This window comes from Pantherophis guttatus, chromosome 4, assembly GCF_059756535.1.
Source record: "Pantherophis guttatus breed Tessera chromosome 4, ASM5975653v1, whole genome shotgun sequence".
In the NCBI taxonomy this organism is placed as follows: Eukaryota; Metazoa; Chordata; class Lepidosauria; order Squamata; family Colubridae; genus Pantherophis; species Pantherophis guttatus.
The window spans coordinates 57,600,107-57,627,775 of NC_142066.1; the positions used below are offsets into that span (position 1 = coordinate 57,600,107).

The 27,669-nt window shown below is 42.9% G+C and overlaps 1 protein-coding gene across 2 annotated transcripts in view; it reads left to right on the forward strand.

Moving 5' to 3' along the window:
• The window catches only part of LOC117665020 (uncharacterized), a 28,682-nt gene extending 20,454 nt beyond the window's left edge, over positions 1-8,228 (forward strand). For both annotated transcript variants that reach the window (XR_015733852.1, XM_087892222.1), the window contains exon 11: positions 8,142-8,228. Coding sequence is in view for 1 of the 2 variants with exons in the window: in XM_087892222.1 (XP_087748348.1) it covers positions 8,142-8,178 (37 nt within the window). In the remaining variant the exon portion in view is untranslated. The remainder of the gene's footprint in view (positions 1-8,141) is intronic.
• The last annotated feature ends 19,441 nt before the right edge of the window (positions 8,229-27,669 follow it).

The window sequence follows — 27,669 nt, forward strand, 5'->3', positions numbered from 1 at the left end:
GACCCACAGAATGGGCGTTCAGTAAGTCAATGCCCTTTCTAAGGGAGCGAGGGGCCAGTGGTCAGGAAAGGGACATGCCAAAGTCCAAGACGTATAGGGAGGGATCCGCCTGGGACGTGGAGGACTGCTCCGCACAGCCCTGCTGAAGAACTTGACAGCCGAAGGCCATTTCCGCCGAAGCGATCAATCCTATAGTGGCGGATGAACAGCGTTGGAGAAGCCCAGGTGGCCACCTGGCAAACGTCTTGCAGGGAGGCCTGGGTAGCCCATGCCACCGAGTTAGCCACACTCTGTATGGAATGGGCAGTGATACACCTAGGGACCGGCAGGGACTGGGCCTCGTAGGCCGAGGCAATGGTCGCATGCAACCAACGCCCCACCGTGGAAGAAGAAACTTTGGATCCCAGACTGGACGGCTGAAAGGAAACGAAGAGGGCCTCCGACCGAAGGAAGGAGGATGTTTGACATAGATAAATACATAGAGCCCGTTGAACATCCAGGGAATGCCATACACGCTCCCTGGGGTGGGAAGGGTGGGGGCAGAAATCAGGTAGTATCAGTTCCTGGGATCTGTGGAATGGTGTGTTAATTTTGGGAATAAAGATTGGGTCTAAGCGGAAAACCACCCTATCCGGGTGGAACACGCAAAGGTCATCCTTCGTGGAGAGGGCCGCCATCTTTGAAATTCGGCGGGCGGAGGTAATGGCAATTAAGAAGGAAACCTTATAAGAAAGAAATCTCAGGCCTACCCTCCGGAGAGGCTTGAAGGGGGCTCGTGTGAGAGCGTCTAACACCTTCGGCAAATCCCAAGTGGGGTATCAGTGAATTGGGGGGGGGTCGAAGATTCAAAGCCCCTCTAAGGAATAGCCGTATCAAGGGACGGTGGGCCAGGGAACGCCGGGAACCCCAACAAAGGATGGAAGAGCAGCCACTTGCCTGTGTAAGGTGTTTGAAGCGAGGCTCGCATCCAACCCTGTCTCGAGAAAGATCAGTACCTGTTCAGTTGAAGCCAAGCATGGGTCCAGACCTTGTGACGAGCACCATCTCGCGAAGGAGCGCCAGGTAGCCCCGTATATCTGGATTGTGGTGGCGTGGCAAGCCGCTTGGATGGTATTGACCATGCCGTCAGGCAGATGGGAGTCTGCTAGGAGCTGCCGCTCAACCACCAGGCGGTCAGCTGAAGCCAGGCGGCGTCTGGATGGCGGAGAGATCCCTGGTGAAGGGTGATGTTGGCAGGAGGAAGACGCCAAGGAAGAAGTACTGATAGAGCCTGAAGATCGGCAAACCAGGGCCGGCGAGGCCAGTGGGGCGCGATGAGGATGAGCTCCACCCGCTCCTTCAGCAGCTTCTGGACAACCCTGGGTAGAAGGGAAAGGGGGGGAAGCATAGAGGAGGCCCAGGGGCCACTTCCAATGGAGGGCATTGATGGCTTCCACCGTGGGGTCCGGGAATCTGGAGAAGAATTGGTCTGTCTGGTGATTCTCCCGTGTCGCAAACAGATCCATGGCTGGGGTCCTGAACCAGTCTGTTATCCGTAGGAATAGGGATGGGTCGAGCTGCCATTCACCATGGTCCATCGCCACGCGGCTCAGCCAATCGGCTTGGGTGTTGACGAGTCCAGAAATGTGAGACGCCCTCAGGGATCTCAGATTGGTCTCCGCCCAGGCTCCCAATCTCTCGGCCTCCTCCATGAGGCGGCAAGAGCGGGTCCCCCCCAGGTGGTTCACATGGGCCTTGGCGGCCACGTTGTCCATCTGGGCAATCACGTGTCGATCCTTGACAATGTGCTTGAAGGCCTGGAGAGCCAGGTGGATGGCCCGGAGCTCCAACCAGTTTATGTTGTGGGCTAGATCTTCTGGGGTCCAGAGACCCTGGGCCATATAAGATTGAATGTGGGCCCCCCAGCCGTGAAGGCTGGCATCTGTCATTAGAATGAGCTGATTGGGCTCCCTGAACTCCCTCCCCTTGAGAAGGGCCTGGGAAGACCACCATCGGAGAGACTGGAGAATAGACGGGTTAAGGTGAACAATTTGGTTGGAGGCCGAAATCTGAGACTTCTGATATGGGAGAAGAAACCACTGCAGAGCCCTGCAGTGGAGACGGGCCCATGGTACAATACCGATGCATGATACCATCTTTCCCAGGAGGTGAGAAAGAGTCGCCAGGGAGACCGGGGAGCCCTGAGCGACAGACCTGACCAGGGACCGCAGGCTGGACAGGCGCTCCTTGGAAAGATAGACCCTGCTCTCAACCGTATCGATGATAGTCCTGAGGTGTTGGATGCAGGTCATGGGTACCAGATGGCTCTTGGCTTGGTTTATAGAGAAGCCATGAGCCATCAGGACCTGGAGGGTGGATTCCAGATCCCGACACGCCCGAGCCTCTGAGCTCGATTGGATGAGAAGGTCGTCTAGGTAGTACTGGATATGGACTGCTCGAGCTCGGCGGTGTGCCACAAGAGCGGCCATTAATTTCGTGAACACCCAGGGAGCCGAGGAAAGGCCAAATGGAAGGGCGTGATACTGGTAGTGGCGACCCGCATGACAAAACCGAAGAAATTTGACATAAGCCGGATGGTTGGGAACATGCAAATAAGCCTCCGTCAGGTCGACTGACGTGAGGAAGTCCCTGATTCTAAGACCCTCCAGGATGGATTGGAGGGACTGCATCTTGAACCGCCAGTGGTTCAAGATGCAGCTGTTCAAAGACTTGAGGTCCAGAAGGGCTCTTCATCCTCCCGAGGATTTCTGAATGATGAACAGGCACGAGTAAAACCCTTGTCCGTGCTGCTTTTGCAGTACTGACTCGATGGCCCAAATTTCTAATAGATGTTGAATGGTCGTTACCAGCAGGAGCCATTTTGGCCGATCCCGAGAAAGAGGGCATCGGAGAAACCTGTTGGGAGGAGTGGAGAGAAATTCTGGGGAGAGGCCCCACCTAACCATCTCCCGGACCCAAGCATCCGAAGTTATAGACTCCCACTGGCTGGCAAAAAGAGCCAGGCGGCCCCAATGGGAGGGTTGGACGTGCAGTTATCGAGACCTGCGGAATGGGCGGCCGCTGCCACCTCGAAATGGTCGTCTGATGTGCCCTCTTTGGGACTGGGAACCCTGTCTATCTGGGCGGGAATGCCCTAGGTGACCGAGCCCCTGAGTAGGGGGGATCAAAGGGATGAAAGGAATGAAAAGGAGCCGCGGAGGACCGATGCTCCGACCTCCTGGAGACATTAGGAAGGATACGCTTTTTGTCCTTTGATTCTATGAGTAATGGTTCCAAGGGGGCTCCGAAAAGGGAAGGGCCATCAAATGAGGAAGTGGCCAAGCACCACTTAGATTTGGCATCTGCTTGCCAATTGCGGAGCCATAGCAAACGGCGAGAGGTCACTGAGGATCCAATCGCCTTGGCCGCAAAACAGGATGAATTAAGGGTCGTGTCAGCGGAGAACTCCAGGGAGGCCAAAATTTTGTTAAGGTCCTGGTGGGACCTGGTATCCAACACGGGAAGCCTATCCTGCAATTGTTGGAGCCACAATATTGATGCCCTATTAAAGAATGAGGAAGCTAGGGCAGATTTAGCCGCCCAGGCCAACGCCTGATGAGTTTTAACCAATTATTGTTCGAGGCATTTATCCTCCGGATGGAGGTTGTCCTCGGGGGACCTGCCAAATTTGAGGAAGCAGAAAGAGCGGCCACCGGAGGGTCAACTATCAGAATTTGGAGAAGTTAGCTAGCTCCGGGGCCAGATTATATAGACGTCTGTCCAGCTGATTGGGGTTAGGCCCTGAATCTGGAGTGGCCCATTGCTTCTTGAGGACATCTCTAAAGAGTTTCGGGCCAGGAATCTCTTCTGATTCGATAACCGGTTCCTCAAAGAGCGGCACAGGAGGTGCAGCCTCTTCCCTGCGGGGCGCGGACAAGGAAGTGGACCCCAGACCAGTAGCAATCTTTGTTTTATGTAAAAGGGATCGAAAAAGTTGTGGCTTGAAAAGGCCCACAAATGCTGGCTGGTCTGGCATTAAATCCTCATCGTCAGAGAGGTCTAGGTCACGGGCATCCTCTTCCGTGAAGGAAGGGTGACTGGTGGAGACAATGGAAGGGGCCACAGCTCCAGTGGAAGTTGGATTGATGGCTGCCTGAGACCCTTCTACATCAATCTCAGAACAAGCAGAAGCAGAGACCCAAGAAGAGGTCCTGCACTGCAGCTCCAATTGGACCCCTTTCCAGATGGCCTCCTATATGAAGGAAGCCAATTCAGGAGGAATGGCAGGGCCCACTGTTGTGCCCCCCATGGCCTGGTCAGAAGATGGAACAACAGATTCCTGCAATGGCAGTGATGGGGCAGCCTTTAGCGGTGGAGGGTCAGATTGTGGACCAAAAAGGGCCTCCCAAACTTCCCCTTGCAAGGGGGATGCATAATTATTCCCATCCGGGGATAATGGGCGATGGGCTGCAGGAGTCTCCATAAGTGAGGCTCCAGAAGGTGGAGCAAGAGAGGTTTGAGAGGCAGACTCCACCTGTCTGAGGCCAGATTCAGGTTGGGCAGGAAGCTCCCTAATTGAGGCCTCCCGAAGGGCCTTTTGGATAGAGTGTTCGATTGTTTGATGCAATCGGAGTTCCTCCTTTGCCCTGGCTGCAGCAGCCTTTTCCTCCTTGGAGGAATGGGTCTTTTTGGTCTTTTTAGCTGGCCCAGATGTAGAAGGGCCCGGTGTGGTGTCCTCTGGAGATTGGCGTTTTGGAGCCTTGGGGTGGCGAGCGGCCATCTTGCTAAGATGGATGGTGGAGGCCTCTAATGGCCATGAGGCATTATTAAAATAGTTGGAAAAGAAGCCTGGAGAGCGATTGGAGGACAAGCCGCTCTGAATCTGACCGAACACAGGTGTGGTCTTATATTAAGACCTACCTAGTGGTGATAAGAGCGGCGAACTCTAGCTACTTCTCCGCTCTTATTGGATCTGCAGAGAACTGCCCAGCTGCGCTGTTTAGGGTGACCCGCTCCCTACTTCAGGTGGGGGTACAGGAAGATCCCTTACAGGGTCGAGCTGAGGATTTTGTACAATTCCTGCATGATAAAGTCGCTCAGATTCGGGAAGCCTGGACTCCGATTGGGTAGATCCAGGGGAGGAGACGGAGGTAGGTCTTGAGAGCGTTATCTGGGAAGAGTTTGACTCTGTGGTTCCTGAGGACGTGGACGGGATTCTGGGCAAGCTTAATGTTGCCACATGTTTATTGGACCTGTGTCCCTCCTGGTTGGTACTGGCCTCCCGGGAGGTTACACGAGGCTGGCTCCAGAGGATTATAAATGCTTCTCTGAGTGAGGATGTCTTTCCCGCCGCTTTGAAAGAGGCGGTTGTGAAGCCCCTCCTCAAGAAGCCTTCCCTGGACCCAGCTATATTATCAAATTATTGTCCAGTCTCCAATCTTCACTTTGTTGCAAAGGTTGTTGAGAGTGTGGTGGCGTGACAACTACCCCAATACCTGGATGAAGTTGTCTATCTGGATCCATTCCAGTCGGGCTTCAGGTCATGATACAGCACGGAAACGGCATTGGTCGCGTTGGTGGATGATCTCTGGAGGGCTCGGGACAGAGATTGCTCCTCTATCCTGGTTCTATTAGATCTCTCAGCGGCTTTTGATACCATCGACCATGGTATCTTACTGCACCGGCTGGAGGGGTTAGGAATAGGGGGCACCATGCTTCGGTGGTTCTCCTCCTTCCTCTCTGACCGTTTGCAGTTTGTGTTGGCAGGGGGGCAGAGGTCGATCTCGAGACACCTTATTTGTGGGGTGCCGCAAGGGTCAGTCCTCTCACCCCTTCTGTTCAACATTTATGTAAAACCGCTAGGCGAGATCATCCGTGGTTTCGGGGTGAGTGTTCATCAGTATGCTGATGACACACAGCTATACATCTCCACCCCAGACCACCCCAATGATGCCCTTGCTGCGATGTCCCATTGCCTGGAGGCCGTGCAGATCTGGATGGGGAGAAACAAGCTCAGACTCAATCCCTCCAAGACCGAGTGGCTGTGGCTTCCGGCATCCCGGTATAGTCAGCTGGTACCATCACTGACAATTGGGGATGAGATCTTGCTCCCCACAGAGAGGGCCCGCAACTTGGGTGTCCTTCTGGATTCACGGCTATCTTTAGAAGATCATTTGACGGCCGTGGCCAGGGGTGCCTTTTATCAGGTTCGCCTGATCCGCCAGTTGTGTCCCTTTCTGGATCGGGACGCCTTGCGCATGGTCACTCATGCCCTAGTCACCTCCCATATGGACTACTGTAATGCTCTCTACATGGGGCTCCTCTTGAAAAGCACCCGGAGGCTCCAACTGGTCCAGAATGTAGCTGCGCGGGTGATTATGGCACAGCTCGTTGCACCCATGTAACACCTCTCCTACGTGAGCTGCACTGGCTCCCGGTGGTCTTCCAGGTGCGATTCAAGGTGTTAGTTATCACCTTTAAAGCGCTCCATGGCTTAGGACCTGGGTACCTACAAGACCGTCTTTTGCCACCAATAGCCTCCCACCAACCAGTTTGTTCTCACAGGGAGGGACTACTCAGGGTACCGTCAGTCAAATTATGCCAACTGGAGACTCCCAGGGGGAGGGCCTTCTCTGTGAGGGCTCAAACCCTTTGGAATGAACTGCTCCCTGAGATACAAAATATCCCTGGTCTCCGTGCTTTCCGCTGTGCCCTCAAAACCCTGATGTTCTAACAGGCGGGGCTAAACATATGAACATGTGAATGTTTTTAAAATGTTATCTAATTTTAGGTTCTATTTAATTGGGCCAAACTATGTTATAATAATAATTTTAATTAGCAATTTTATGATGTTTGTGTATCTGTATTTTTCTTGACTGTACACTGCCTTGAGTCCTACGGGAGAAAGGCAGTATAGAAATATAATAAATAAATAAATAAATAAATAAATAAATAAATAAATAAATAAATAAATAAGGCCACTGCTAATGGCATCTTAGTAAGGAGACTGCGATTACAAAGGTGGTAGGACTGAAAACGCAACACCACTTCCCCCAGAGCCTGATCAATAAGTGTTACCAGTCTGAAGGCTGTGCCGCTGTTCCCACTTCCGAGCTAGGTAGGAGGTGGGCATATGAAGGGAAACCCCCAGGAACGCCAAAGAAGTGATATCCGTGGGCTGGGAGAAGCACCAGCAAGGCAGCTGCCGGCAGTCAGGGAAGCGCTCAATGAGGTGGAATCGCGTCTCTGCCCTGGAAGCGGCAGATTGAAGCGTGGTTTCGCTTGCCAGCCAAAGTGGCAGCTCACTGGGGCGTGAAATTCAAAGTCCAGCGCACAGAAGGGAGCCTGCTACCCAAAGGGGGAGGCTCCTGCAGCGGGTTCAGACGTGAGTCTTTCACGCTGCTGAGGGGAGAGGCTCAACTATAAGGAGCCTCAATCCCACCACCCCACAGGGATCGTCAGCGGAATAGGACCGAAGCCCCTCTCGCTGTTAGCACCAGAGGAAAATGTCAATAACAATAATAATTAGCTCTAGGCTATAGGAGAAATTGCAGGGTGCGTCTGATCTAATCAGATCAAGTCAGAAAGCTGGGAAGCAGCAACAGGAGGAAGAGCTTCTCAACTGTCTGACTCGATCTAACAGGATCTGGCTGTTAACCCTTTCCTGACCACTGGCCCCTCGCTTCCTTAGAAAGAGAAGAAAGATTGCTGTAAAACAAAAAAGATAAAATGGAAGAAAGGCATCCCCGAACACGTTTAACTATATTAAGATAAAGATTGAATTAATAAAAAATAAAATTAAGGAGAACGTATATGATTAAGAATAGAAAAAATAGAATTCAAGAGTGAAAGAAGATACTGTTTAGAAAAATAAGAATAGAAAAATTAAGATTTGATTAACAAATATGGAAAAAGAATATTTCGGCAGAAATTATAATTAACTAAAATATATTCGGGTATGATGAATTATATATGATACGATATGATATGGTCAATACTCTATTTCAAAAAATATGTGGGTGTGTATTGGGGGGAAACCAATAAACTTGTCAAAAAAGAGAGAGAGAATAATAGCTTGACAAAAGTTGAACTGACTGATTAGAAGAATATGTAGTTTTATAACCACATCGTGATATCATCTTTTATTCCTTTTATATCTACAGAAGTTCAGAAGAAGGAGATGAGGATGAAGAAGACTAATCCTACTTATGTATTGCTATATATTTTATTATTAAATACATTTCTCCATGCACCTTTTCATTGTTATCCTTATCCCGAGGCTGAAAAACATTTCAGAATAGCTATTCTCCCATTTGGAGCAACTGCAATTGGGTTGGGCTAAGGTTCTTATTATTCATGGCCCTAGTGGCTACCAATGATAAAATCTATATAGGTTTCCTGGTGCCGGAATGATGTTTTAAAGATGTGTAGATCATTGACTTCCGGTTTCCCTGTCTTCGGCGACGGCGGTGCCTTTTGAAGTTCCGCCAGCCCCGCCGCCTGTAGAGCCGCTTCGCGACGAAGAAGCGGCTCGAAAACTTCAAAATCCACAGGATTGATGAAGTAGAGATTGCAGGGCACAGGTCGAGCCCCTGTAACCCCCCAGGGAAGCTTCTGGGGAGAGAACAGGCGTGGCTCCCTCCCAACCTGCTGAAACTCTGGGCGACGTGGGACGATTCTGCTTTTGCAGAACAAGCCGGCTGCAAGAAACTCAAAGCGAAAAGAACCAGCCTTAATAAACAGCGAAACTACCTGAAGCCTGAAACTTGGAAACGCAAGTATTAGCGCTTTGTTGACTTTTTAATCTGAGAAAAATGCGAATGAGTGAAAGTGCTTTGAAAAAACATGGCGCTCAGCCTTAGAGTTAACGAGCCAGCAAGTGTGGATTGGTGAAGTTATCTTGCTTTGTTACAAAGTTTCCAAGTTGCTACAAAGTTGCCTTGTTTGTAATAAGAGAAACAAGTGGAAAATTTCTCCCTTTTCAATACTTGACTTTGCTTTACTTCAACCTTTATTTGATCAAATCTGGGGGACTTTTTTAGAAGTCTTTGTGCAGGAGGGAAAGGAAAAGGAACTTCCCTCTTTAGAAAAACTAGATCACGTGGCAGGATGGCTTCAAAGAAGCAGGAAGGGAAGGCAACAGGGGGGGGATCCCCCCCACACAAACATGAAACGCAGCTTCCCCCTGCTCAACAGCTACAGACTCAGAAAAAAGAATTTGATGTGGGAGATTTAAAAGAATTTATTTCTAAAACTTTGGATGATAAATTTCAAAAATCTCAACAGGAGATAGATGATAAACTTCAAAAATCACATCAGGAATTTATGCAGGAAATTAATGAAGTTAAAGATATGGTGAAACAGAACCAAAACAAGGTGACCAAAAAAATATCAGAAGTGGCATCTGGCCTGGCAGAATTTATTGGGAAAGTTGATTTTAAAGTTGAAGAACTTAAATCAGAAGTTATTGTTAAGATGAAAGACAATGATTATAAAATTGCTGATGTTGACAATAAAATGCAAAGAGTTGAAAACGAGATTGTCATGATACAATTCAGGGCAATGGAGTTTGCTATACGGCTTCGAGGAATTCGAGAGGAGGAAAGACAGGATTTGAGACAAGTTTGTTCTGAGGCCCTGGCCAAGATTCTACAAGTTAATCCTGATGTGGTTTTTCACAAAATAGACAAAATTTACAGAGTGAATTCCTGGGTGGCCAGACAAAGACAACTACCTAGAGATGTGGTCATATATTTTACAGATAGAGAAATAAGAAACGATATCCTGCAAAAATCCTTTTACACTTCTGTACAAGTGGGGGGCTCACGAATTGGAATTTATAAAGAATTGCCTCCTAAAATGCTGAAAGCTAGAAAAGAATTTGGCTTTCTTGTTAAGGAATTGCAAAATTTACAGATACCTTTCCGGTGGGACGCACCAGTTGGCATAATTTTCAGATACAAGGGAGAAAGATACCGTTTGAATACCGTGGAGAAGGCACAGCACTTCTATACTACTATTCTTAAGGAAAGAACACCATCTCCACGTACATCTACAGTTTTGGAGATTAAAGAGAGTGAAGAGAAGCAACCTCAATGAGAATTGCAAGAACAGTCTAAGCAGGAATTAGAGGAAGTGCAAGGTGCAGAAGGAGGTTTTCTGGATGAGCCCTTGCTGGAATCTTCTCCAATCTTGGACCCGGTTCGGATGATTGAAGTTAAGGATCAACGTATAACTCGAGCTCAATCTAAGTTACTTAAACAAAAGCAACAACAACAACAGGAAAGACAAGACAAGGAGGCAGTTAAGAGTACTGCACAAGAGATTGGAGCCATGGGGGGAGCGAGATCGAAGCTTTCGGATGACCTTCAATTATTTTGCTCTTTGCTCCAGAAAGAGGGAGATGATGTTTAAGTGTTTATCTTGGAATGTTAATGGGTTGAATTCAGCACAGAAAAGGAAGAAATTATTTACATATTTGAAACAATTTAATAATGATATAATTTGTTTACAAGAAACGCATATCACAACTCAAGATCAAAAATATTTGATAAACTCCAAACTAGGAACACATTTTATATCTTCAACTTCGCAAAAAAAAGAATGGTGTGGTTATTTATGTAAATAAAAAGTTAACAGCTAAAGTTATAGAAGCAGATGAAGATGGTAGGTTTGTAGCAATTGAATTGCTTACAGCAAATGGCCAAATTCTTTTGATTGGAATTTATGCTCCCAATCAACAACAGGACCATTTCTATAAGATGTTACATACTAAAATATTGCAATGGGATTACAGATCTATTTTAATTATGGGAGACTGGAATGGAGTAATCGACTCTAAATTAGATAAAAAGAGTTTGGCAAAGTCTAGGATCAGATTACCACAGACCTTTTTTGACATGAAAGAAGATATGGAACTAAAAGATGTTTGGAGAATACATAATTCAAAAGAATTGGACTACACTTTTTTTTCTGACAGACACAGATCCTTCTCTAGGATTAACTTCATTTTGTTGACAGATGATTTACTTGTTAAGACAAAAAGAACAAAGATTTTTCCAAGAACTTTGACTGACCATAGCCCAGTATGGATAGAAATTGAGATGGACAAGGTTGAGAGACGTTCTTGGAGATTAAATGAGAATTTGTTTAGATATGAAAAAAATACAACAGAACTTAAAAAGCATTTGAAAGAATTTTTTGAAATAAATTTGAATAAAGGTACCCCAATTGAAATTGTGTGGGACGCAAGTAAAGCTTATATGAGAGGGATACTTATCTACATGAACTCTAAACATAGACTGTTCCGACAAAAGAAAAGATCTGAACTGGAAATAGAAATAAAGAATAAAGAACAGTTACTTATTAAAAATCCAACAGATGAAAGAATACGTAGTGCTATAAAACTTTTGAAAGACCAATTTCAAATGCTTATGGCGGAACAAGTTGCAACAAATTTACAATATGCGAAGCATAACACATTTTGTAACGCTAATAAACCAGGCAGATGGTTGGCTTACACACTGAGGAAAAAACAAAGTATACGGACTATTGATAGTATTGATATTGGAGGGAAAGAAATCTTTCAACAAAAATTAATTAAAGAAGCTTTTGTGGACTATTATACTAAATTATATGCTAAAGAGGAGGTGCAGAATGGACTTATAGAAAAATATTTAAATGATAAAAGAGTTACAAAAATTACTGATCAACAAAAGGAAAGAATGAATTATCCTATAACAGAGGAGGAGATAATAGTAGCAATTAAACAGTTAAAAACAGCCAAAGCTCCTGGCACGGATGGTTTGACCGCAGTGTATTACAAAACTTTGCAAGCTGAAATGGTGGAACAATTTAGAGATTTATTTTGCAATATTCAGCAAGGGGGTAAAATACCCCCATCATGGACAACAGCTTACATATCTTTGATACCAAAAGAACAAATCGATCCTAAAAAACCAGAGAACTATAGACCAATATCTCTTTTGAATACAGATTATAAAATCTTTGCGAAAGTACTAGCCAACAGGCTGATGCCAGTAATTCAAAAGGTGATTCATGATGATCAAGCGGGATTTATCGAGGGTAGATACATGAAGGACAATGTAAGGCAAGTAATAGATTTATTGGAATATCTTGAGAAGAATAAACAGATTCCTGCAGTGCTGGTCTTTTTGGACGCAGAGAAGGCCTTTGATAGAGTGGATTGGAATTTTCTACTAAAGACTTTAAAAAAGATGGACTTTGGGGATCAATTTATACAGGCGATTTCAGCAATTTATCAAGAGCAAAAGGCACAGATCATTATTAATGGAAGTCTGACAACAGAGTTTAAAATTGAAAAAGGAACAAGACAGGGATGTCCGTTGTCCCCACTTTTATTTATTTTAACACTAGAAGTCTTGCTAAATACAATACGGGACTCTAACATCTTGAAAGGTATAAAGATTAGGCAAGAGGATTACAGAATAAAGGCATTTGCAGATGATCTGGTTGTTACCCTATCACAACCAATGGAATCAATAATCTTGATGAAGGACATTATACAAGACTATGGTAAAGTTTCAGGTTTTAGACTGAATCCAAAAAAGACTAAAATGATAGCTAAAAACATGACACAAGATCGTAAACATGAGCTTGAAAGGAGGGCAGGTTTTGAGACTGTACCTAAGGTAAAATATCTAGGAGTTCAGGTTGCAGAATCAAACATGAAATTGTTTCAAAATAACTATGAGGTGTTGTGGCGAGAGGTGCAGAAAGACATGGAGACGTGGAAAAAAGTGCAGCTGTCTCTACTTGGAAGAATAGCAGCAGTTAAGATGAACATTTTGCCAAGATTTCTTTTTTTGTTTCAAATGATTCCGGAGCTTAAAAGTGATAAACAATTGAAAGTCTGGCAAACTGGACTCAATAAGTTTGTCTGGAACGAGAAAAAGCCGAGAGTGAAATTGAAAATTATGCAAGATGTTCCAGAAAGAGGAGGTCTTAAACTTCCAAACCTACAGTTATATTATGATGCAGCAGCTTTAACTTTAACAAGTGATTGGTTTGGAAGTAAAAAGGCTGGAATATTGAATGTAGAAAGTTTTGATCTTGAATTTGGATGGCATGCTTACTTATTTTATGATGACAAAGTTGATAAAGTATTTAAAAGTCATATACTTAGAGACTCTTTGATGAGAGTTTGGAAGAAGCACCGACTCAAATGGGATTACAAAATACTGCTATGGCTGGATCTTGGTCATACTTTGTGGAATACAAATATAATGTCACTCGGGGGGGGTTTATACAAAGAGGTTCTTTTTACAGATGCGGGCAGATGGCAGCTGAAGACATTGCAGACACTGTTGGACGAAGGGATTAATTTAACTTGGTTACAATATAATCAATTACAATTGAGATGGAAAGAGGACCAAAAAACTGGTATTATGATGCACGAGGAAGGATTGGTTAGACATATAAGAGAGAAAGGTCCAATGCATATCAAGAGGCTTTATAATGTTTTGCTAGAAAGGGACTCAGAAACTGAATTAGTTAAAGATTGTATGATTAAGTGGGCACAAAATTTTGAAGAACCAGTGATGTTGGAAACATGGGAAAAAATTTGGGTTCAGAATGTTAAATTTACACAGTCGCAGAACCTGAGGGAAAATTTCTATAAAATGTTTTATAGATGGCATTTAGATCCCAAAAAGTTGTCATGTATGTACCCTAATGTTCAGCCAAAATGTTGGAGATGTGAATGTTTGGATGCTACGTATTATCATGTTTGGTGGACCTGTAGGAAAGTTAAGGCTTTTTGGATAAAAATTTGGTGGGTCATGCAGAATGTTTTGAAGAAAAAAATTCAATTTTCTCCACAATTGTTTTTATTGGGTATAGTTAAGGGTTTTACATTGGGTGAAACAAAATTGATATTGTATATGATAACAGCAGCAAGATTGTTGATAGGTAAATATTGGAAGAATGAAGCTTTGCCCACTATTGAAGAATGGACTTTGAAGATGGCCAGTTTTGCAGAGATGGCGAAGATTTCAGCATACTTAAAAGATTGTTCACAAGAGACTTATGAATGGGAATGGAAAAGGTGGATAGAATATGTTCAGAACAAATATCAAACTAGAAAGTATCAAATAGCTTTTATTTGAAAATAATGTATTGGAAATATTTTAATGTAATGAGGTAAAGAGAAAAATTATACAGGGGAGGGAGGGGTTCAAGTTTATATATAAGTGTTATATTAAGGGTTTTTTATGAGTATGAGTATATTATAGGGAAGTCTGGGGGGAGGGGAGAGTTAGGGAGGGTTAGGGAGGTTGGGAAGTCTGGGGGGGAGGTGGGGGGGGAAAGGGGGTGAAAATGTAATTGTAAAACTTTTGCAATTAAAAAAAAAAAAAGTAAGATGTGTAGATCATTCACATGACATTTGTATAGCAGCAGGATTACCCTTGTATGTATTCATTTATTTATTACATCTTTATAAAATCTTCAATAATGTTTCCAGGTTCCCAAATGTGGAATACAGTATCAGGTCTTTTTATATCTGTAACTAAAACTATGACTATAAACTGAAACAAAAACAACAACAATAACAACAACAATAATAGCACAGAGTTAATTAAGACTCACAATATGACTAAGAATCCACAACATGAAACGGATATTAAAAAGACTGAGGAATAAAACAATATTCACTTGATGGCAAAATTACAAAATTAGCTGTATAAGACTGTTCTCCTTTGTGGGGAAAACATTCTATTTTCCTCAGATCACATGTCAGGAGCAAGGAAATAGAATAAACAACCTTTGAAAATGCTTTCATGAAGTAGAAGTCAGGAAGAAGAGCAAACAGAAGCGGTGCAAGAAAAAGAAGTAAGGAAAAGCCAAGAGAAAGAAAGGGAGGAAAGAGAAGGTGCAAAATCAAAAACGCGGATGGAAACAAGATATACCAAAAAACAAATACACTAGGCAATGAAAGAGGCAATGAAACTTTTTTCTGTAAATATAAACGGACTAAATGCACCGAAGAAAAGATCTCAAACATTTACAAAACTACGAAAATTAGGAGCAGATGTGATATGCCTTCAGGAGGTACACATTAAAAAAAGGTACCAAAAAATATTAGAAAATCCAAAATTAGGAAAATTATATACATCTCTGATTCAAAAAAAGAAAAGAGGAATAGCGGTTTATGTAAAAGAAAGAATAGATTCAAAATTATTATATGCAGATGAGAAAGGCAGAACCATGATGATTGAGTTAGTACTAGAAAACAGGAACATATTATTAGTAGTAATATATGTCCCCAATCAAAGCCAAAAGGAGTTTTTTAAGGGAATACACAAAAAAATAGTAGAATTAGAATACAAAGATATTTGTTTAATTGGAGACTACAACGCGATAGTAGACATGGAAAAAGATTATAAAAGTGGCAAAAAAAAATAAGAAAAAAAAAACAGAAATACTCCCAGAAGAATTTTTTGACATGGCCATGGAAATAAATTTGAGAGACATTTGGAGGGAAACAGACGAAGATGAGAACCAATTTACTTTTTACTCGCATCTCTACCAATCCTGGTCTAGAATTGACATGGCCTAGATGACTGCGAATATTAGAACTGGGGTAGAAAAAATATAGAAGTAAATCAATGGGCAGATCATAACCCAATTCTTGTAGACTGGAAAGGGAAAAAAAGGTTTAGGAGGTGGACAATGAATCAAAGGATATGTAAACAAAAGGAATTTAAACACATTAGAAAAAGAATTAGAATCATTTTTTAAAATAATCAAAAAAGAAGATACTTCTCCACAGAATACCTGGGATACGACAAAACCATTTATAAGGGGCTTGACTATCGCATACATAGGGAAGAAAAATAAAAAGAGAAAGCAACAGCTAGATAAAATATATGAAGAATTAAAAATTATAGAACATAAACTACAAGAACAGCCTCACAACAAAAAAATAAAAGAGGAATGGAAAACAATTAAACATAACTTAAATTTGATAAACCAAAAAGAATTAGCACAGAAAATAAAAATGGCCAAACAGAATTACTTTGAGTTTGCGAACAAAACAGGGAGATGGCTGGTGTACAAACTGAAAAAAGACAAAGATAAAAGAATGATACACCAACTTCCGTAGCCTGGACTGATGGGGGGGGGGCGTTAATGAATTTTAAACTGTTTTAAATTGGGTTTTAACTCTATATCGTTTTAATAGGAATTATGCATTTTACTGTTGTGAGCCGCCCTGAGTCCTCGGAGATAGGGCGGCATATAAATTGCATTAAATAAATAAATAAATAAATAAATAAATAAATAAATAAATAAATAAATAAGTAAACTTAGAGATGAAAAAGGGGAAAAAGGGGAAACTCAATACAGTAGAGAGGCGAAAAAAGGAATTATTCAGACATTTTATGCAAATTTATGTAAACTAGAAGAAGTAGAGGAAGAAAAGATAAAACAATATATAAAAAGATCAGAAATGCCAGTAATTACAGATGATCAAAGAGAAATGCTAAACAGGCCAGTAACTAAGACAGAATTTGAATTTGCACTGAAAAAGCAAAAAAATGGAACATTGTCTCACCTGAATGTCCATTTTATGATCGTTGCGACTCTTGGGTAATCTTCGATTGGTTCCACTGAGTGCTTGTCAAATGTTTCCTCTCTCCCTCTGCAGTATGGTTCCGCCCCCACCATCTGCGCATGCTCAGTCTTTTCACGAAGTCTTAATCCGGTAGATCAGTTTCCATACTCCTAACAGAACCGCAACTGCAGAGGGAAGAAACATGGTACACCCCCACGACAACCAGGCAATGACACCAAGGGAGGGACGGAATGTCGTCGCAACCATCATAAAATGGACATTCAAGTGAGACAATGTTCCATTTTCATGGATCGTTGCGCCGACATTCCTCACTCTTGGGATATGCCCAAGCTTAATTAATTAGGGTGGGTGCCGTTGTCAACTCCTGGCGTCGTGGGGAGATTATTGATTGTAAAACCCTTCTCCCGAATGCCGCATCAGATGAAGCAAAGGAGTCTAGTCTATAATGTTTTACAAAGGATGAAATAGATGACCAGGCCTTGCATATTTCATCTATGGACGCCTGGGTGGCCCATGCCGCTGAGGTCGCTCCACTACGGGTGGAATGAGGTAACACTCTCCCAGGCACCGTAACCTCTTGTGAAGCATATGCTGCTGACATACATGCCTTGATCCATCTACCTACTGTATTAGAAGACACTTTTTTACGCATAGACGAAGGTAAGTATGATACAAACAACGCGTCAGTTTGACGGAATGATGCAGTCCTTTTGATGTACCTTCTTAGAGACCTACGTACGTCCAGAGTATGCCACATTTTTTCCATTTGATGTTGTAGATCTGGGCAGAAGTTTGGTAAAACTATTTCTTCAGCTCTATGAAAATACGAGTTTATTTTCGGTATAAACGTTGGATCCAGTCTGAGAACTACTCTATCTGGATAAAATAAGCATAAATCACTTCGAATTGATACAGCTGCAATTTCTGATATTCGGCGTGCCGACGTTACTGCTATCAAAAAGGCTAATTTTATAGTTAGATATACTGATTGTCACCAATGGTTTGAATGGAGGCTTAGTAAGGGCCTGTAATATTAAATTCATATCCCACGATGGATATCTATGTTCAGTAGGGGGTCTCAAATTTATCGCACCCCTAAGGAATGATTTAATTCTCATGTCTTGTGGAAGAGCCCTTTGACTCGGTCTGTCAAGAACTGTAGCTAGAGCTGCTACTTGTTGCCTCAATATAGAGGGTGCAAGCCCCTTGTCTAGTCCTGCTTGAAGAAATAAGAGTACATCAGGTACAGTTGCTGATGTAGGATCTACGTGACGTGAAGTCCACCACTGTACAAATGCCTTCCAAGACGCGTTGTAAATGCATGTTGTTGATGGTCTTCTCGCCGCTTGAATGGTAGAAATCACTTCTGGAGGAAGATGATCTTGTGCTAGTCTAATCCTTTCAATCGCCAGACGGTCAATTGCAACCAATCTGGCTTTGGATGTTGAACTGCTCCTTGAACTAGTACAATCTGCATTGAAGGTATCCTCCACGGAGGTTCTATCAAGAGTTCTAACAGTTCTGCGAACCATGGTCTGCGTGGCCAATATGGAGCCACCAACAGCAGATCCACTCTTTCCTCCAGTAGTTTTCGAATTACCTTCTGAATGATTGGAATTGGGGGAAAAGCATACAAAAGATCTTGAGGCCAATGAGATCTTAGAGCATCGTGACCTTCTGCTCCTGTTACTGGGAAGCGAGCAAAGAACCTCAACAGCTGTGCGTTCTGTGCCATCGCAAAAAGGTCCACCACTGGTTTTCCAAACCTGCGAGACATCTCTCTGAATAGACTGAGATGAAGCATCCACTCCGACCGATCTATTTTCCCCTGGCTGAGCCAGTCTGCCTGCAGATTTATGTCTCCTGATATATGTTCTGCCTGTAATGATAGGATATGTTTCTCCACCCAAGACATCAGGCGGTCTGTCTCGTCCATCAGAGCTTTTGATTTTGTGCCTCCCTGGCGATTCAAATGTGCCTTCGTGGCCATGTTGTCTGTTAAAATTAGAATGTGTTTGTTGGCTAGGTGAGGTTGGAAATGAACTAACGCCAGGCGTACTGCATGCAACTCCAACCAGTTGATGGGGTGTTTTTTCTCTAACAGGGACCAAATCCCCTGTCCCAGAAGAGAATTCAGATGGGCTCCCCATCCATAAAGGCTGGCATCTGTTGTTAAAGTTACACGTTCTGGTTGGAGGAAAAGTGATCCCTCCTGAATTGCCGAAGTTAGCCACCAGTGGAGAGAGAGTCTCACTCGTGGTGGTACCACCAGTTTGCATAGGGAATCTGCTCATTTGTGCCTTTGAAAGGGTAGCAGAAACCACTGCAGCTGGCGGGAGTGGTATCCAGCCCAGGGTACTATTGCAACTGATGATATTAACTTGCCTAGAAGTTGAGACAGTGTCAGCAAATTGGTTTTCCTTTGTGACAGTATTTGAGTAACAAGATCCTTGATACTGTTCTGCCTGTCCGGAGACAGATAAACTAGGCCCAGTGCTGAATCTATGATGGCACCCAGGTGCAATATGCGTGTTGTTGGAGATAAGTGACTTTTGTCCACATTGATTGTGAACCCGTGAACTTGTAAGGATTGGATGACTAACTGTCTGTCTCGACATGCCTGGTCCTCTGATGTCGACAGTATCAGAATGTCGTCCAGGTAACATACTAGACATATGGGAATGGATCTGAGAGAGGCCTCCACCGCCGCAAGTAACTTCGTAAATGTTTGCGGGACAGACGATACGCCAAATGGCATTGCCTTGTACTGAAAATGCATGTCTGCATAGGCAAACCTGAGATATTGTTTGTACATTGGATGAATGGGCATGTGTAAGTAAGCCTCCTTGAGGTCTATAGATTGCATGAGGTCGCCTTGTCTGATGCATCCTAGTAGTGACTTGAGCAAATGCATTTTGAATCGTCTGTATAATACGTTGACATTCAATTGCCTCAGATTCAGTATTCCCATCCAATCCCCGGAGTTCTTTGGCACCAGAAAAAAGATGGAATAAAAGCCATTTCAAATTTGATCTTCTGGGACCGGCTCGATGGCCTTGATTTGTATTAGGTGCTGGATCTCAAGATCCATCAGTTCCCATTGAGATGGATGGCTTGGCCATGTACATTGCAGAATCTGGTCGGCGGGGGGGAGGTAAATTCCAAGGTGAGGCCGCTGGTCACTGTATGTAATATCCATGCGTCTGTCGTAGACTTTTCCCATCGGTACAAAAGAGTTGAAGTTTGCCCCCAATGGGAAGGGAAGACATCGAGTCACTTGCCTCTACAGGATTGACGTGACATGGCTCCTCGGAAAGGCCGCTTGAATGAGGATTAATGTCCGACTCTTCCACGAAAGGAGTTCCTATTAGACGAGTACGAGTAGGAATAGGGTTGCGGGTTACCACATTGTGTGAAAGCGTTCGAAGGACCCTGATTGTATTGAAAGGACAGCCTCTGATAGGGGGAAAATCTGCAGTCAGGTCTCCTATACAAGGAAGGCAAGACCTTCTTCTTATCCCTGCCTTCTATAAGAACTTGTTCCAGAGGCTCCCTGAATAGAGAACGACCCTTGTAAGAAGCTGATGTGAGTCTCCATTTTGGCTTTGAATCCGCCCTCCAATGGCGTAACCAAAGGAGTCTACGCGAGGTAACTGACGATGCAAGGGCCCTAGAAGCAAATTTGGCTGCATCTAATGAAGCATCTGCCGAATATTCTGCTGCTGCAGTGAGTTTTGACACGTCTTGCTGAAGTCTAGCTTCCTCAGGTGGTAACCTGTCCTGTAGTTGACGAAGCCAGATGGGTGAGGCCCGGTTAAAGAATAATGCCAAAGTCGCTGCCCTGATGGCCCATGCAGCTGCTTGATGAGTCTTGCGACATGTCATTTCAGCTCGTTTATCTTCTACTTTGAGACCTTCACCAACCTCGCTGACCAGGACAGAAGATGAGGTGAGAGTTGCCACCGGTTCATCTACGGATGGTAACTGGAGTAACTCATCCAACTCAGGAGCTGAGCAATACAATTTCCTATCGAAACTGTTGGGGCCTGATGCTGATCCAGGATGTTCCCACGGTTTTTGTATAACTTGTGAGAAGAAGTCTGGACATGGTACAAAATCCAGATCAGACTTGGGTACCTTGAATAGGTTATCATTGGGGTTAAGTTGAGTACTAGAATTGGATGTCTTTTCTAGACTAAGACCCATATTCGTAGCTACTTTTGCTTTGTGAAGTAACGACTTAAATAAGGCTGGTTTGAAAAGACCTTGCAAGGCTGGCTTTTCTGGAGCCATTTCTTTGTCATCATCTGAAAGATCAAATTCTTCTAAATAGTCAGCTTCATCCCCTTGACTAAAGTACTGTACAGACTGTTGGTGGGGTAGTGGAGACAGCTGATATTGATTGCTGGTGGATGCACCAGACTGACAAGGATAGCCGGTTTGTTGTAGACCAGCTTGGAAAATTCGAGAAATCGCCTGCGAGATCAATGTTTGGACATCCAATGTCTGACTACCACTTGGACCATCTTCTCCCCTAAGCCCAGCAGCTGTTGGGGTGAATGTGGCCTCGGGAGGACCGTGAGTCATCTGGTTAATGATAGGTAAATGACCTGAGCACATCGGTCCTTGAGGAGCGAGTCCCCTTGAAACATCAATAATACATTGACCTTGTGGGTCCCTAACCATAGTGTCTTGTGGCCACACTTCTGTAATTTCCTCATTGGTATGAGGGATGACATCTTTAGATTGTTGCAGAACAACTACTTCAGAAGTAGATGTATTAAATGCCAATTGCGCTGCGCACTGGGCCTTATCAAATTGGCGTTCTAGGGCTTTATGCTTTTCCACCTGATTCACCCCTTTGAGATTATCATCTGATGCCATGTTGGTGATCTGACATGGCAGCGCCACATCTTTGGCATTAGCTCGTTTGTGCCTGAAAGGCTGGGGCGAAGGTACTCTGGGAGGAGTAGCAACCTGTTCCCGGTCAGAAGATAAGTCATCATCCGCCATATTTAATTAATAGAATTAATCAGTATAATTAATAGAATTTTTTTATGAAATTAAACAAATCAAGCAATAACAATTAATTCTTAAGATAATGTTAAAGATAAAAGTCATTTCCCTGATACGAAAATCTTCGATGCCATATATAAATGTCTTTCAGCTGATAAGTGAATATCCTCCCGTAGGACAAAATGGTGACAAAATGGTGGACGGAAACCGCCTCTTCAAAATGGCGTCACTGTCAATTCTCAGCTTCAGCAACCATCAGACAGGCAAGTTAAAACGATGAGGGCTCGAGACAAATGACTTTGGTGGTCACTGTCAGATAAATATAAAATAGCAGTGCTTCTTCACAGCTGCTCTTAATTAGCCAAAACGGCGGAAATTCAAACGGCTGAAATGAGGTTTGCGCTTCCAAGCCTTTTTTTTTTTTAACTAAAATCAGGTAATTAATTATGCAGAACAAAATACCTCATGTAATTAATTAGGCCACGCAAACATGCCGTTACTGATCAAGTTTGCCTAATAAGGCAGCGTCGTAATTAGCCAGCTCTCAAAGGCGGCAATTCCACTGTCAAATAACTAATTTCCGTCCTCAGGAGTCTGGCAAGCAATTGCAGGAACTCCGTTGCCATGAAATCGAATAAGGGCTGCGATGGTGCAGGCGGTTATCCCAGCATGCCAGTTAACCAGCTCTGACGCCGCGGCAGATAAACTGTCAAAACAGCGTCCAAACCAAAGCGGAGCACTGCTGACTAAATGGCAAGGCAGCAGGGTGCCCCGGAGCGCCGGGAATATCCTCAACCTAAAATCCGCACTTACAGAAATCTCACTACGCGCAGCTCTCTAAAATTTACTTTAAACTGCCAAATTCAATTATCCTATTATATCAAATTCATTAGATACTAAGCACTCCAGTCCTACCACATCGACTGAGTGAAAAGGACTGAACATGCGCAGATGGTGGGGGTGGAACCATACTGCAGAGGGAGAGAGGAAACATTTGACAAGCACTCAGTGGAACCAATCGAAGAGAAGATTACCCAAGAGTGAGGAATGTCGGCGCAACGATCCATGAAAATAATAAAACTCCGGGGCCAGACGGGCTGCCAGTAGAATTATACAAAATGGTACAAGAAACAATAGGAGAAACTATGTTAGAGTTATACAATGAGGCTTTGGAGAAGAAAAATATCCCTATAATCTGGATGGAGGCAATAATCACTATCATATCTAAAGAAGACACAGACCATCAACTAATTCAAAATTATAGACCAATATCCTTATTGAACACAGATTATAAAGTATTTGCCACAATTATAGCAGAAAGAATTTAAAAAGTATTGAATAATTATATACACCTAGACCAAAATGGATTTCTGCTGGGCTGTCAAATTAAGAACATGAGAATAATAATAAACACACTAGAATATTACGAAGCACATCCGGAGAAACATGCGCCACTGGTTTTCCTCAATGCCCAAAAAGCATTTGATAATTTAAATTGGGAATTTCTAAAGGGGCAATTAAAGAATATGCAATTCGGAACAAAATTTGAAAATATTATAGGAGAAATTTACACAAAACAAACAGCACGAGTAATTATGAATGATGATACGACAGATCGATTTGATATAACAAAAGGGGTTAGACAAGGCTGCCCACTTTCTCCACTATTGTACATTTTAACACTGGAGACCCTGTTAAAAAAAGTTAGGGAGGATCATGAAATTAAAGGGCTAAAAATAAGGGAAGAATACAAGGTTCAGGCCTTTGCCGACAACCTTGTATTTATAGTAAAGGAACCATTAGAAGTAGCACCAAAATTGTTTAAGAAGATAGAGGAATTTGGAGAGGTGGCTGGGCTAAAAATAAACAGAAATAAATTGAAATTAATAGTAAAAAATCTCATGAAGAATCAAGAAAAAGAATTGGAGAACAGTATACAAATTCAAGTAACGAAGAAAATAAAATACCTAGGGATTTGGCTGTCAGCAAGAAGCTTGTCAATAAAATAAAATAATTATGATAATTAATAATACAGGTAAAAAAGATTTGGATAATTGGAGAAGATTTCGCTAAATGGGAAGAATTTCCACTATTAAAATGATTATCCTACCAAAACTTTTATATCTATTTCAGGTCACTCCAATAAAATTAGAGATTTTTTTTTTTTGAAACATTGAATAAGATTACTTCCAAATTTATATGGCAGGAGAAACGACCACAAATTAAATTTAAGCTACTTCAAGACACAAAAGAGAGACGAGGAACAGCACTCCTGGATTGGGAACTTTATTATCAAGTGGCGGTGTTATCATGGGTAAAGGATTGGATGGAATTAAAAAACAGCAGAATATTAACAATTGAAGGACATGAACTACAAGTGGGCTGGCATTCCTTCTTATGGGATGAAAGTTATAAAACACATAATTATTTTAAAAGACACACAATTAGGAATGCATTATTACAAATATGGCTAAAAATTAAAAAACAACAATATACAAAAATTCCGAGTTGGCTATCACCATCAGAAGCGGTAAGACACCTAAACTTAACAGAACCTAAAAATATAATTATATATAAAGATCTAATTGAACATCAAGGGAAATTGAAAACCAAACAACAATTGGAAATAGACCTAAATAGGGAAATTGACTGGTGGACTTTTACACAGATCCAATCTAAATATAAGGAACATACAAAAACATACGAAATATATAGGGACAAACAGGAACTAGACAAAATTATATTGGACTCAGAAGAGAAACTAATTAGCAAAATCTATAAATTTCTATTGCAATATAAAATGGAGGAGGAAACAGTAAAGAGTACGATGATTAAATGGATGCAAAACTTTAAATATACAATAGATTTGGAGAAGTGGGAAGAATTATGGCAAGTGAATACAAAATTAACATTAGCGGTGGCATATAAGGAAAACCAGCTGAAGATTTTTATAGGTGGCATATGTCGCCCACAAGACTGGCAAAAATGCACCCGAGAAACAGTTCATTATGTTGGAAATGCAAAAAATCCCAAGGTACCTTTTATCATTTATGGTGGATGTGCCCGGCAGCAAAGAAATTTTAGTCTAATATCAAGAAATGGTCGGAATAAATAACAAAACTACAAATAGAGAAGAAACCAGAAACCTTCCTGTTAGGAATCTTCACAAAAACATACCCCAAAGAAATAAAATATCTGATAATACATATTCTAACAGCAGCTCGGATAACGTACGCAAAAAACTGGAAGCAGGAAAAAATCCCAATGGAAGAACTAATAGATAAACTCGCACAGTGCACTGAAATGGACAGATTAACAAAAGAGTTTAAGGAAAAAGAAGAGACAGAGTACTATAGAATATGGAATAAATGGTATCATTGGCATAAGACTACTACTAAAAAAATGTAGATACAAGAAAGATAGAACAAAGATGTAAATATGTATATAAATAATCTCTTATGGGCATATAAATATGAATATGGAAATCCAAAAAATGGTATAATCCAAATATATAGATTGTTAAGGGGAATTCTAAGGGGGTGGGGGAAGAAGGGGGGAAAAGAAAAAGAATAAATTACTAGGCTAAGAGTAAGGGGAATAAACTATAACTTTGTTGAAGAACCACTATGAAACAATGCTTTAAAAGAATAATCTATTTTTATGTTGTATGTTGTGTAAATGTTTTTATATGTGTTTTATTTATGTTTTAATAAAGTTTATAAATTAAAAAAAAAAAAAAAGAAAATGCTTTCATGGTTCAAATTGAGAGATGTATGAGCATAAACTCTACATCTCTCTTTCTAAAATCTTGGTCCCAAGTCAAAGGAGCACTAGAAATTGAACCCAGAAACATCCTGTGCAGCTATTAAATCATTGGAGTAGCATGGAAAATTTATTTGGCCCACTGAAATTTCAGGATTCTTGGAAAACAATGCACTATGGAAGATGACCACAGCAGGATGAAGGGTAGACAGGGTGTCACCTGCAGGAAAAGTGACAACAACTAGTTTATCAGCCAAAACTGATGAAAAATGTTTATTTCTTGTCACAGAGTCTGCTCAAGTTTTTAGGGGCAACATTGGATCAGGAAGCTCTCTGAGAACCCCATTCAAAACTGGATGAATACTTTAAACACATATGCACACCAGTATTCAAGTTAACTATGGTTAATGGTTTCAAATTTCGTAATTGTTTTATTCTTTCAGTACCACATCATTCTTTGTTTGTTGAGAAAAAAAAAATAAACTCAAAGTCATCTATCCTTTGTGGTATTTCTGGATTTCTCTCATCCAGTGATTGTTTGAAATATAAAAGTTAATATAGAAAAAAGAAGAAAATCCTTAATGGGACTCTGCTACTACCAGTATTTGAAACTACCCATCCAAGCAAGAATATAAGTAGTTCAAGCTTCACCTCCAGCATACAATTTGTATAGCCTGTTCAGAATAACAGAAGGGTCGATGGCATCAAAAATTCCAATGAAATCAAAGTGGAACCTTATTTATTCTTGAACTATTGCTGTTCTTTTAAAAATGAAGCTATTGATCTAAAGTCACATGCTAAAGCATGGTTTCTGACTTGCTATTTGGGTTTATAGTAGAGTTCAACAAACATTATTGCAGCTGTAGGAAAGTTGGAAAGACCACATGTATTCACATTTCCTTGTATTTATAGCAGAAGCCACAAAGTGAAGCCATTTTGTTACTTTTACACTCTCAGGTGGTATACAAAGAACATAAACATGATTGAAAGATTATCAACTACAATTATAATTAATAACCGAGGGAGGCCACTGTTCCTCAGACGGCCGGCTGTGAATCCCTTTTTGTGAAATGGGGTCATGGGGTTCAGATGGGTTTGCTGATCACGTACCTGGCTCCCTGCCACGTGGCAACAGCCCTGCCCGAGCTACTCAACGTCATCGCCGCGGTGGCGGTTGATACCCCTAAGCTTATGGTTATGGGGGATTTCAACCTGCCGTCCGTGGGTGAGACGTCAGAGATGGCTCGGGAGTTCATGGCTTCCATGACAGCTATGGACCTGACCCAGTTAATTCATGGCCCTACCCACACAGGGGGAAACACGCTGGATCTGGTTTTTGTCTCTGGACAGTGGTTGAGGGATCTTGATATAGGGGATATAGTTACTGAACCCTTGTCATGGTCAGATCACTCTCTCCTTCGTCTCGACTTTCAAACCGCTGCACCCCGCCGCAGGGAGGCGGAGCCGGTCAGATGGTTCCGCCCCAGGCGCCTGATGGAACCTGACAGATTCCAGACGGAGCTTGGGCCATTTCCTGAGGTTCTGGCACACGCCTCGACTGGAGACCTGGTGGCCGCCTGGGATAGGGCGGCTGCTGGTGCTCTGGATCGGGTCGTGCCTTTGCGGCCTCTGACCCGGCGCCGATCTCAATTGGCTCCTTGGTTTACCGAGGAGCTGAGGGAGTTGAAGCGCCGGAAAAGACGCCTAGAGAGTAGTTGGAGGGCCAGTCTTCTTGAATCTGACCGGACACTAGTAAGATCCCACATTAGGAATTACTTAGTGGCGATAAAAGCAGCGAAATGTAGTTATTTTGCTGCTCTTATTGCGTCATCAGATAATCGCCCGGCCGCCCTCTTTAGGGTGACCCGCTCCCTGCTCCACCAGGAAGCGCGGGAGGACCCCTTGGAGGGTAGAGCCGAGGATTTTGTTCAGTATCTGTATGACAAAATCACTCAGATTCGGGAAGATTTGGACTCCGACTGGGTAGTCTCAGGGGGAGAGACAGGGGCAGGTCTTGAGAATGTTATCTGGGATGAGTTTGATCCTGTGACCCCTGAGGACGTGGACAGGATTCTGGGTAGACTGAACGCGACCACTTGTTTATTGGACCCGTGTCCTTCCTGGTTAGTACTGGCTTCCCGGGAAGTGACACGAGGCTGGCTCCAGGGGATTATAAACGCTTCGCTGAGTGAGGGTGACTTTCCCGCCGCCTTGAAAGAGGCGGTGGTGAGGCCTCTCCTCAAGAAGCCTTCCCTGGACCCGGCAATGTTGGTAAATTATCGTCCGGTCTCCAATCT